A 13,845-nucleotide genomic window follows, 5' to 3' on the forward strand; every position below is an offset into this window, starting at 1 on the left:
GGCCTTACTGAAAAAGGGGGACACAGAGGAAGCATACAGAGTATACTCAGCTCAGAAATGGTGTGATAAAAGCTCCTTAGGGATCAAAGGGACTTGTCATTCATGAAAAAGAACCATTAGGATTAGTGGACAAATAGTAGAGATACAGATAGTAGACCATTTTAAATACTTAGGCACATATATTGACAGAAAACTCAATTTCAGTGAAAATACTGACCAGATTTTTTAAAAACTTGTAACCAACGCTGCAAGCTCAACTCCTTTAGAGAGTGTGTGTGTGTGTGTGTGTGTGTGTGTGTGTGTGTGTGTGTGTGTGTGTGTGTGTGTGTGTGTGTGTGTGTGTGTGTGTGTGTGTGTGTGTGTGCGTGCGCGCGCGTGCGTGCGTGCGTGCGTGCGAAGCACATCTCATCTACTTTGGAGAACATGGCGTTTTCTGTTATGACTCATACATCAGTGACCAACCACAGGATCGTCATGGCAAGGTCACACTTTTTTGTTTGGTTAAGTGTTCATAAGTCCAACTCCTTATTCTATTGCATCAGGTTCTGATCTACATTCATCTCAGAAGCATCGAGCCAACAGGACAACAGCTTTGAAGCATCGAGCCAACAGGACATCATCTTTGAAGCGGTGAGTCCATTTTCTGTCCACTTTAATGTTATTTTATATAATGTTGATTGTACATACAGAACACCACCACCACTACTCTCGTGTCTCAAAGGGCTCCTACGGACGGCTGCAATTCCAAACTGGCCCCCGTAAAGTCTGAATCCCCCCCACCCCTTTTCCCCCTCACTGTATACGTTTCTTTTCCCTTTTTTAAGGGAAGGGTCTCTAAATGTTTTGATGAATTGAACAAGGTGAACCCTCTTTGTAAACAAGTGTAATGCTTAATTGGGTCGTCCACTCACAGTTAACAGTTTTTGTATCGAGTTGTGCTTGAAATGTATACTGTAATTCTGCAAACGTCATCAATACTTAAGGTATTTATACTTTTCACTGTACTGTATTTCCAATTTCCAGTACTTTTACTCCGCACTACATCTCAGAGACTATTTATTTTACTTTTACTCAACTACAAGTTTGAATTTTTTAGTTACTGTATTTACTTTGGAGATTTTAATTGATTAGAAAATGCATTATCCACTTCAACGCTATACATTTTTGCAATTTGGAAATAGCCGATATACGAGCTCTCAATGCGTCGCAACGCGACGCATTGTGAGCTTGTAGATCGTCTATTTTCAATAGATTTTGTACAAATGTTGAACTTGTGAAGTGGGACATTATGCAATATGAGTACTTTAAGTAAATTTTGATGCTGATACTTTTGTACTTTTACTCAAGTGCATTTTCAATTCCGTACTTTTACTTGTAACGAAGTAGTTCTAAATTGCAGTATTGGTACTTTTCCTTAAAGGACAACTTTAGTTTTTTTCAACCAAGGTTCATGTTTTAGGTTGTTATTAGAGAAAGTAAAAGGTGAGTGTAATTTCTTTTTCATTTGCTGCTTTCTTTCGTTTTAGGGATTTTAGCTGTTTTTGACAGGGGGGCGGGGGCATTTGAGCACAGGGCTAAATATGTATTTCTTTAAAAAAAATGATAGCGATTTATTTTTTTATTCTTTACTATAGTCCTACTAGACCCCAAGAAATTACATTTGGCCACAAAACATCACGAGATCTACTGAATGTGTCAAACTGACATTGAGCCTATGACACAGACAGTGTGGCTTCCCCCCAGTAGGCCTCCTTCACATTCAGTAGATCCTGTGATGTATTTGTGGCCAGATGTAATTTCCTGGGGTTTATTAGGACTATAGTAAATAATAAATAAAAAAATCGCTATAACATTTTGCAAAGAAATACATATTTAGCCCTATGCTCGAATGCCCCCGCCCCCCTGTACAAAACAGCTAAAATCCCTAAAACGAAAGAAAGCAGCAAATGAAAAATAATTAACACTCATCTTTTACTTTCTCTAATAACAACCTAAAACATGAACCGTGGTTGAAAAAACTAAAGTTGTCCTTTAAGTAAAACTTTTTCCACCACTGGCCTGCTCTTCATTCCTACTGTCAGCAGATGAAGCTGTGTCTCCTGATCTGCGTGGCCTCCATGTTGGCTCCAGCTGTGCCGGCTGACTGGACTGACAGCCCCCCACAACCCCCCACTGTCGCCAGTGACGGTATGTACACAGGCTTTATTTTAAGGGGATAGTTCAGATTCTTTTAACTTAAGCTGTATGAAATACTTTGGTGGAATATTAAGTAGTTCCGGTCATTTTGTGGGGGGGTGGGGGGGGGGGGGTGGCACTCATTAATTAATCCACAAAACTATAGCGTTCCATGTGATAGAGGGGTCAAAGTTGAACGAAAGTTGTGCAAATATTTTAGAAATTGGTCAACAATACAAATAGTTTTGTGTCTTAATTTACTTAATGCATGGCCCCAGTGCCCCACGGCCCCCCACCCCACAAAATGACCGGAACTACTTAATATTAATACAGTTGCAACCACTATATTAATGGCAAGTATTTCATACAGCTTCATTTCAAAATATCTGAACTATCCCTTTAAGGACAACTTCACCAGTTTTCAACATATCTTCATATAATTGGTTCTCACCACTGTCACCAGGGGTCACAGACATGTCCTACATAGGTCAGGGGTCACCGACATGTCCTACATAGAGGTCAGGGGTCACCGACATGTCCTACATAGAGGTCAGGGGTCACCGACATGTCCTAAAGAGGTCAGGGGTCACCGGCAAGTCCTACAGAGGTCAGGGGTCACCGATATTTCCTACATAGAGGTCAGGGGTCACCAAGTTAACCCATTCTGGGCAGGAACCCCTTTTGATGTTATTCTTTAGCTATTCTTTAGCTATTGAAAAATAGCAGATCTGCAAGCTCTACGAGTTTGTAGGTCTGCTATTTTTGAAACATCGTGAAAATGTGGCCCAAATCTTTATATACATTCTTTCAGAGAGAACATTTTTAACTCAAATCTTTGCTTCTGGAGAGGTCCCTGGAACAACATATTTTCAGATGGGGGTCGGTGGCCAAATACAGATAATTCTGGGGGTCCTTGACATGAAAAAGGTTGAGCACCACTGACATAGAGAAACACAGGGTTTTTCAGAAAACTGATGGTAGAAATCGTCCTCAGGTCGAACAACTCATTAACTATTATTATGTTTTACTTTGGTAACAGTGGACGGTAACTGTTAGATAATTATGTCTTATCTGTTTACAAACTAATGCCCAGTGGTCAATGTCCCATATCCTCATGAACTTTGGCCCATGCCATATAGGTCATTCATATTGTCACCTTATTCTCCCATATCATCATTTTACCCTTGGTCTATTGCCTGTTTACACAGGGTTGCTCCTCTAATCAATTAATGTCATGTCATCCATGTTTATGGCCAAAATATGTTTTCATCTGTCCCATTTTATATCTTATTCAGTCTCCATGTTGTCTGTCCCCAGTCAAGTTAACTCACAATGAGAGGTCTACTACATGTACTTGACCTTGGCCTAGTGAGAAAAGAGATAGCTGCTCACTGGGAGTCAGGGAGTGTTTTTCTCTGCCGAAAGTTCACAGTGCAGGGAAAGTTATCAACAAGTTGCCTGGCAACGCCTGCCTAGGTGCTTTCCAGGCTCCAAGCGGTATCAATGTGCGGAACAGAGGAGATGAATTCTACGTCTCATCATCCATGTGCTGGTCCAATGAGTGCTCGACAACCACCGCCAACCCTGGTCTGGTCATCTGACATTGCGGACATGAATCATCTCCAGCCAATGAACTTTATTTTTTATTTTTATTTATTTTTTATCCCATGATTTTGTAACCCAGTTTTTCTTTTTCACCCAGTGCCAATTATCTAAGTAATCCTGGGCACCTCACTTCCTCTGCCAACCTGGGGGGGCAGTGGACTGACCTCATGCCTCCTTCTATGCATGAGGAGTCCAAGCTGCTTCTTTTCACCTGACAGAGGGGAATTTCCCCGGCCGGACGTAACGCGTGGAAGGGACACGTTATTCCGACCAGTTCCTTTCCCCTCCATCAGGCGCCCCGGCTGGCCAGGGGGAGGCAGTTTTAGAGACCAGGATTACGGCATGTTTTTGTGAGGGTATCTACCCTAGGTGTTTATTTCAACACATCTGACGTGATCTGCACTATTAATGCCTGGGACATACTGTGAAGAGCAGTTCAGTTCAGTTCAGTTCAGTTCGGATCCATTTTGGAACCATTTGAATACTCATGAACCATTATTATGTTTTTCTTTCGTAACAGGTACATTATGGTATAACTGGGGACTAAAGGTGGTAGCCAAAATCAAAAGCAATACGGTGAGTCAATAATGCTGTTTTTATGAATGACTTCGAGAACCGTGTACAGTCATGTAAATAATAATAATAATAATAATGATTATTATTATAATTTCTTTTTTTTCTGCATTCTGTTGAGCCTTTATAACTCCTATACTCTTCATTCTGTTCTCAGGACATCATCAAGAGAATGTGGGTGAGTCAATAATGCTGCTGTTTTTATGAATGACTTCGAGAACTGTGTACAGTCATGTAAATAATAATAATAATTATTATTATTATTCTTTCATTTTCTTTGCTGCATTCTGTTGAGCCTTTATAACTCCTATACTCTTCATTCTGTTCTCAGGACGATGGTATGATGGTATATGATGGTATTATTAAGGTGAGTTAATAATGCTGGTGTTCAGTTGTTACAAATGACTATCAACTAACTACTCCAAGAACCGTGTATAGTCATGTAAATAATAATAATAATAATAATAATAATAATAATAATTATTATTATTATTATTATTATAATAATAATATTTTTATAAAATTTTGCTAAATTCTGTTGAACCTTTATAACTCCTATACTCTTCATTCTGTTCTCAGGCGAACATCAAGAGCAATACGGTGAGTCAATAATGCTGCTGTTCAGTTTTTATGAATGACTTCGAGAACCGTGTACAGTCATGTAAATTATTATAATAATACTACTGCTACTACTAATAATAATAATAATTATTATTATTTCATTTTTTTCCTGCATTCTGTTGAGCCTTTATAACTCCTATACTCTTCATTCTGTTCTCAGGCGAACATCACGAGCAATACGGTGAGTCAATAATGCTGCTATTCAGTTTTTATGAATGACTTCGAGAACCGTGTACAGTCATGTAAATTATTATAATAATACTACTGCTACTACTAATAATAATAATAATAATTATTATTATTATTTCATTTTTTTCCTGCATTCTGTTGAGCCTTTATAACTCCTATACTCTTCATTCTGTTCTCAGGCGAACATCACGAGCATTACGGTGAGTCAATAATGCTGCTATTCAGTTTTTATGAATGACTTCGAGAACCGTGTACAGTCATGTAAATTATTAAAATAATACTACTGCTACTAGTAATAATAATAATTATTATTATTATTTCATTTTTTTTGCTGCATTCTGTTGAGCCTTTATAACTCCTATACTCTTCAATGCTGGTGTCCTTATCTGCAATAAGGAGATTGCAGATGCTAATACGGTGTGTTAATACATGGTGTTCAGTTGTTACGAATGACTATCAACTAACTACTTCAAGAACCGTGTATAGTCATGTAAATAATAACAATAACAATAATAATAATAATAATAATTATTATTATTATTATTATTAATATTATTATTATTTATTTTGTTTTTGCTGCATTCTGTTGAGCCTTTATAACTCATACTCTTCATTCTGTTCTCAGGAGGACATCAAGATCATTAAGCCTATTGCAGATGCTAATGCGGTGCGTTAATAATGCTGGTGTTCAGTTGTTATGAATGACTATCAACTAACTACTTCAAGAACCGTGTATAGTCATGTAAATAATAATAATAATAATTATTATTATTACTTGCGCAAGCAGAGCGTGCAAGTAATAATTTCGCCCGGTCTTCGTTCACCGTGACAGCCAACCCGCCATTTGATGTGTATATGCAAAAAAAAAACAGCAAATCTGTGCCTGGTTTGCTGGGACCAGATTACATAAATGACCAATGTCTTACGTCATCATTTAGAGCTAGTCATACGTATACTATATACATAATCAGTCAAATAAAATAGCAAATTGTGCCTGATCTGCTGGGACCAGAGTACGTGGTGTGTGTATATGTATGACTAGCTCTCAATGATGACGTAAGAAATATGGTCATTTATGTAATATGGTCCCAGCAAACCAGGCACAAATCTACCGTTTTATTTGCATACGCATCAAATGGCGGGTTGGCTGGCACGGTTTTTGGCGCAAAGTAACCACAGTATACCGCTAATCAACTTACAACTACATACTCTAGTCTATATAGTATATGTATATGTATATGTATATGTATGTCTTACATCATCATTTAGAGCTAGTCATACGTATTCTATATACATAATCAGTCAAATAAAATAGCAAATTGTGCCTGATCTGCTGGGACCAGAGTACGTGGTGTGTATATGTATGACTAGCTCTCAATGATGACGTAAGAAATATGGTCATTTATGTAATCTGGTCCCAGCAAACCAGGCACAAATCTGCTGTTTTATTTGCATATGCATCAAATGGCGGGTTGGCTGGCACAGTTTTTGGCGCAAAGTAACCACAGTATACGGCTAATCAACTTACAACTACATACTCTATATAGTATTATGTATAACTGTTCTCAATGATGACGTAAGTAATACAACATTATTATATGTATTTCTTATATAGATAGAAACTTGAACCATACTTAATAATACTATAGGTGTTTACATGCATAAAGTAGATAGGTAGCAAATAGACATTTCAAACGTTCCTTCACAGAGATACTGAGATTCCACAGTTTACAGCAGTCGAAAATACTTGCGCGCTCTGCTTGCGCACTAGTTGGCCATTTATGGCCTACTAGTGTGCAACAAGCAAGTATGCACTCGACAGAGTGCAGTTCTAGTTATTATTATTATTTTGCTGCATTCTGTTGAGCCTTTATAACTCCAACTCTTCTTTCTGTTCTCAGGAGGAGATCAAGATCCTTAAGGTGAGTTAATAATGCTGCTGTTCAGTTTTTATGAATGACTTCGAGAACCGTGTACAGTCATGTAAATTATTATAATAATACTACTACTACTACTAATAATAATAATAATAATAATAATAATAATAATAATGATTATTATTATTATTTTTTTGCTGCATTCGGTTGAGCCTTTATAACTCCTTTACTCTTCATTCTGTTCTCAGGACGACATCAAGAGCAATAAGGAGATTGCAGATGCTAATACGGTGCGTTAATAATGCTGGTGTTCAGTTGTTACGAATGACTATCAACTAACTACTTCAAGAACCGTGTATAGTCATGTAAATAATAATAACAATAACAATAACAATAACAATAACAATAACAATAACAATTATTATACTCCAACTCTTCATTCTGTTCTCAGGCCCGGATCGCTGAAATAATCAACACCATTCATATTGTGAGTCAACAATGTTCTGCTGTTCAGTTTTTACCAAAGACTAACAACTAGTACTTATAATACCATGAACACATGTACGGTTAACATGTTTTAGTACTTCTAATACCATGAACACATGTACAGTTAACATGTTTTAGTACTTCTAATACCATGAACACATGTACGGTCAACCATCCTGAAACTGTTTTTCGTCTTATATCCATATTCACTGTCATAGCACATCACAGTACAGGAGAACCTCAAGAACATCGACCGCAATAAGGACATTGCAGATGCTAATACGGTGCGTTAATACATGGTGTTCAGTTTTTACGAATGACTATCAACTAACTACTTCAAGATGCGTGTATAGTCATGTAAATAATAATAATTATTATTATTATTATTATGATTATTTATTATTATGATTGATTATGATTCTTTTATTAGCATAATCATTCCATGCACTCCATAGCCCTAGACCATCTGGACATATGACCTCATTAACAGGAACAGGTCCTATTGAGTGAAATTTGGTGTTTTTATTTTTACATTTTGTTTGAAATTCTTATTATTTATTATTTTATCTTTAGGAATAGGCTACCCCACTGAGATAGTATCTCGTTTTCGAGAGGGTCCTAACTGTACAATCAGTATTTTAGTTGTAGTTGTATAGAGCAAGTATAATGTTTTAAGGCATAAATTATGTCTCATTAGCTGCAGTAGCACACAGTGAACTGACACAGCAACACAACACAACACAACACAACTAACTGACTGACTTCAGTAATTATTATTATTATTATTATTGCTGGATTCTGTTCAGCTTTTATAATTCCAACTCTTCTTTCTGTTCACAGGAGGAGATCAAGAGCCTTAAGGTGAGTCAATAATGCTGCTGTTCAGTTTTTATGAATGACTTCGAGAACCGTGTTCAATCATGTAAATTATTATAATAATAATAATACTAATACTACTAATAATAATAATGATAATAATATTAATAATTATTATTATTATTAACCTTATTATTATTATTTAAAAAAGAAATAGCATAATGAATTCCATGCACTCCATAGGCCTAGACCATCTGGACATATGACCTCATTAACTTGCGACAGGAACAGGTCCTATTGAGTGAAAATTTCTTTATTTATGAAAGAAATAAAAGATTTTAAGGTGTTTTTATTTTTACATTTTGTTTTAAATTCTTATTATTTCTTATTTTATCTTTAGGAATAGGCTACCACATTGAGATAGTATCTCGTTTTCGAGAAGGTCCTAACTGTACAATCAGTATTTTAGTTTTAGTTGTAGAGAGCAAGTATAATGTTTTAAGGCATAAATTATTTGTCTTATTAGCTGCAGTAGCACACAGTGAACTGACACAGCAACACAACACAACACAACACAACACAACACAACACAACACAACACAATTAACTGATTGACTTCAGTAATTATTATTATTATTATTATTGCTGGATACTGTTCAGCTTTTATAACTCCAACTCTTCTTTCTGTTCTCAGGAGGAGATCAAGAGCCTTAAGGTGAGTCAATAATGCTGCTGTTCATTTTTTATGAATGACTTCAAAAACCATGTACAGTCATGTACATTATTATAGGGGGCACGCAACACGCAACACAACTGACAGACTTCAGTACCACACAGTAAACTAACACAGCAACACAACACAACTGACTGACTGATTTCAGTAATTATTATTATTATTGCTGGATTCTGTTCAGCTTTTATAACTCCAACTCTTCTTTCTGTTCTCAGGGGTTGATCTCAGATCAGGTGAGTCAATAATGCTGCTGTTCAGTTTTTATGAATGACTTCGAGAACCGTGTTCAGTCATGTAAATTATTATAATACTACCACTACTACTACTAATAATAATAATAATTATTATTATTATTATTATTATTATTTTATTTTTTTGCTGCATTCTGTTGAGCCTTTATAACTCCTATACTCAGGACGACATCAAGAGCAATGAGGAGATTGCAGATGCTACTACGGTGCGTTAATAATGCTGGTGTTCAGTTGTTACGAATGACTATCAACTAACTACTTCAAGAACCGTGTATAGTCATGTAAATAATTATTATTATAATTATTATTATTAACCTTATTATTATTATTTTAATTTTTTTATTAGCATAATGCATTCCATGCACTCCATAGCCCTAGACCATCTGGACATATGACCTCATTAACAGGAACAGGTCCTATTGAGTGAAATTTGGTGTTTTTATTTTTACATTTTGGGTTGGCTTATTATTTATTATTTTATCTTTAGGAATAGGCTAACCCATTGAGATATAGTATCTCGTTTTCGAGAGGGTCCTAACTGTACAATCAGTATTTTAGTTTTAGTTGTATAGAGCAAGTATAATGTTTTAAGGCATAAATTATTTGTCTTATTAGCTGCAGTAGCACACAGTGAACTGACACAGCAACACAACACAACACAACACAACACAATTAACTGACTGACTTCAGTAATTATTATTATTATTGCTGGATACTGTTCAGCTTTTATAACTCCAACTCTTCTTTCTGTTCTCAGGAGGAGATCAAGAGCCTTGAGGTGAGTCAATAATGCTGCTGTTCAGTTTTTATGAATGACTTCAAAAACCATGTACAGTCATGTAAATTATGATAGGGTATTGGGGCATGCAACACGCAGTGACGCAACACAACTGACAGACTTCAGTACCACACAGTGAACTGACACAGCAACACAACACAACTACTGTAACTGACTGATTTCAGTAATTATTATTATTATTATTGCTGGATTCTGTTCAGCTTTTATAACTCCAACTCTTCATTCTGTTCTCAGGGGGAGATCTCAGATCTTAAGGTGAGTCAATAATGCTGCTGTTCAGTTTTTATGAATGACTTTGAGAACCGTGTACAGTCATGTAAATTATTATAATAATACTACAACTACTACTACTAATAATAATAATAATTATTATTATTATTATTATGTTTTGCTGCATTCTGTTGAGCCTTTATAACTCCTATACTCTTCATTCTGTTCTCAGGACACAATTAAGGTGAGTCAACAATGTTCTGCTGTTCAGTTTTTACCAATGACTAACAACTAGTACTTCTAATACCATGAACACATGTACGTTTAACATGTTTTAGTACTTCTAATACCATGAACACATGTACGGTAAACATGTTTTAGTACTTCTAATACCATGTACACATGTACGGTTAACATGTTTTAGTACTTCTAATACCATGAACACATGTTTTACTACTTCTAATACCGTGTGTACACATGTACGGTAAACGTTTTTGAATAACTCCAACTCCTTTCTTTTGTCTGAAACAGTATCTGGAACATTTTCTGAAACGCGAGGGCTAAACGGTGAGTCAACATGTCCTGCTGTACAGTTTGACTGAATGACATTCCAGTACTACAGATGAAAAACAGTTTAAGTCCAAACTAATTATCCATAATGTATAAATGATGGATAAGGGGTCAGGAGAACCAGGGGCCTTTTCGTGGAGGGGTTTGGACTTAGGACCTGAGGACGATTCTACAAATGTCTTCTAAATCCTGACAGTTTTCTGAAAATCAAGCCTCCCCCCCCCCCCCCCCCCGCACGAAAATAGCAGATCTACAAGCTCGAGCCTGTAGATCTGCTATTTTCACATTTTTTGTCCAAAAGTGATCTCTTACAGGATTTCAGCCCCTGCCCCTCTAACAATCTCTGCACGTCCTGCTATCAAACTACTACAATGTGAGCTACATCACACATGGTTGTCATTCAGTACAATTATATATATCATCTTTATTTCCATATCACATAAAATAAAATAAAAACATAAAGACAAGGAGTTTAGTACAAAACAAAGTAGGGGAGAGCTAACCTGACGCTGCCAGATCCAAGAAGCTTGCTACACAAATTTGTTTACCCAATACCGCCCCCAGCTGGCAGAGTCAGGTTAGGCCTACAGTATAGTGCATATAAAAGTACTGACCTACCTAATCAGCAGAAATGTTAGCTATCACACAAGTGGTTGTCATTCTGTACAATGTTTAGCTACAAGTTTAAGTGGTTGTTCAACCAGAATGGAGGCACAACGTATCAGTGGTGGGAAAAGTACTCGGGTAGAAGTATCAATACTGCACTATAGAAATACTCTGTTACAATTGTTTTGTTTATCTTCCGTGCGGCTCTGAGGCTGAGCTGCAGTCAGTGCCCCCACAGAGCAGTGGAGTTAAGTGTTTCCACTGTCAGTTACATTAAGGAAGTATTTAGACAGGTACATGGGTATCTTAGTGAAGTATTTTTACAATTTAGGCATTTAGCTCTCAATCCAGAGCGATTTACATTAAGCAAGAATAAAAAGGCATTGGAATACATCACGTATACATAAAATGCATTTATCATGAAACATGCGTAAGCTAAGAACGTAACTAGAACATATCTATACAATGACACTATACATATAAACTATACTATGCTATACATATGCGCACTATGAAGTGCTATGACTACATACAATGCATTTTTAGACAGGTACATGGGTATCTGTCTAAATACTTCCTTAATGTTAACGAAGTCCAGAGATATCTAGTTGTATTATCACTAGTCTTTATTTCTCTTTAAATGTATTATGTATCTAAAACACTTGTCTTTGTGTACCAATAGATGAACAAAGCTCTATAGTACTCCTGACCTGTGTTTAAAGGACAACTTTAGTTTTTTTCAACCAAGGTTCATGTTTTAGGTTGTTATTAGAGAAAGTAAAAGATGAGTGTTAATTATTTTTCATTTGCTGCTAACTTTCGTTTTAGGGATTTTAGCTGTTTTTGACAGGGGGGCGGGGGCATTCGAGCATGTGGCTAAATATGTATTTAAAAATATATATATTATAGCGATGTTTTATTTTTATTATTTACTATAGTTCTACTGGGGCTTCCCCCCAGTAGGCTACCTTCATATTCAGTAGATCGGGATCCTGTGATCTTCTGTGGCCAGATGTAATTTCCCGAGGTCTATTAGGACTATAGTAAATAATAAAAAAATAAATCGCCATAATATTTTGTAAAAAAATACCTATTCAGCCCCATGCTCGAATGCCCCCGTCCCCCTGTCAAAAACAGCTAAAATCCCTAAAACGAAAGGAAGCAGCAGATGAAAAAAAATAATCAACACTCATCTTTCACTTTCTCTAATAACAACCTAAAACATGAACCATGGTTGAAAAAAACGAAAGTTGTCCTTTAAATGTATTATGTATCTAAAACACTTTGAATTGTCTTTGTGTACCAGTAGATGAACAAAGCCATAGTGCTCCTGACCTGTGCTGACACCATGAGACCCCTAGTGGACACCAACCAGATGACCACGAGGGACGAGGAGGATGGTTTACAGTGATAACTGAATTGATCTAAGTGTTATCGTCACAGTGTTCTGTCAAGACAGCTCAATAAATGAGAAATGAGCTTCAAGTTCACAGAAGAGTTTTTTTTATATATAGTTGTAGTGTGTGAATAATCCCCCCCCCCTTAGCTACTTTAGCTATTGAAAAACAGCAGATCTACAAGCTCGTAGCACGGAACTGAGTGCAGCGCTACGAGCTTGTAGATCTGCGATTTATAGAATCATCCTCAGGTCAAAATGCGTTAAGAAGAGTCTTTATGTCATGTTCAAACGTACTGCATACAGCATCAAATGATCGGGTTAGGATTATGACAAAAACAAACAATGAAATCTCCAAGAATTCAAGGCTTCGTGGGGCGTGTAAGGTGTAACTGATATAAAATCACTATATCTTTAGGCAAACTATCCCTTTAAGAAACATATTGATGAAATGTGTACATAATTATGATTGTACTTTGGAGATTTACATTATTAGCGTTACATATTGTGAGCTTGTAGATCGTCTATTTTCAAATGATTTGGCGCACATTTTGAACTTGTGAAATGGGACCTTTGCAATGAGTACTTTTACTTTTAGTACTTTTAAGTACATTTTGATGCTGACACTTTTGTACTTTTACTACAGTACAATAAATACAGGACTTCTGCTTGTGGCGTACAGCTACAGTGCAGTATTGATACTATTACTGGAGTAAAACATACTTTTTCCAGCACTGCCCCAAATGTTTAAAGTTTAAATTCACATTCAGGTGTATCGATAATTGTATATTTGTTGTATTGGTCATTTAGGTCTTATATATTACGACCACGTTCTGACCAGCTGGTGCATGAACCAGTGTTGTTTCCGTCGACTAAAACTAAGACGAAAATCTTTCGTTTTCACTGACGAAAACTAAGCCAAAACTAAGCCAAGAATA

General features: G+C 36.4%; 1 protein-coding gene across 1 annotated transcript; it reads left to right on the top strand.

Moving 5' to 3' along the window:
* Positions 1-510: 510 nt before the first annotated feature.
* Positions 511-12,922, top strand: LOC308313413 (uncharacterized protein; the record flags this gene model as incomplete). Its single annotated transcript, XM_080760511.1, has 21 exons — positions 511-630; positions 2,085-2,187; positions 4,301-4,356; positions 4,511-4,531; positions 4,685-4,720; positions 4,933-4,953; positions 5,135-5,155; positions 5,343-5,363; positions 5,789-5,830; positions 7,065-7,085; positions 7,289-7,330; positions 7,492-7,527; positions 7,745-7,810; positions 8,367-8,387; positions 9,037-9,057; positions 9,291-9,308; positions 9,491-9,532; positions 10,084-10,104; positions 10,360-10,380; positions 10,568-10,579; positions 12,821-12,922. Exons 2-21 carry the CDS (start codon positions 2,085-2,087, stop codon positions 12,920-12,922), a joined length of 744 nt encoding a protein of 247 aa, XP_080616637.1. The 5' UTR covers positions 511-630.
* Between the last annotated feature and the right edge of the window lie 923 nt (positions 12,923-13,845).

This window comes from Protomyctophum bolini (assembly GCF_963924005.1).
Source record: "Protomyctophum bolini genome assembly, chromosome: 3".
Classification (NCBI taxonomy): Eukaryota; Metazoa; Chordata; class Actinopteri; order Myctophiformes; family Myctophidae; genus Protomyctophum; species Protomyctophum bolini.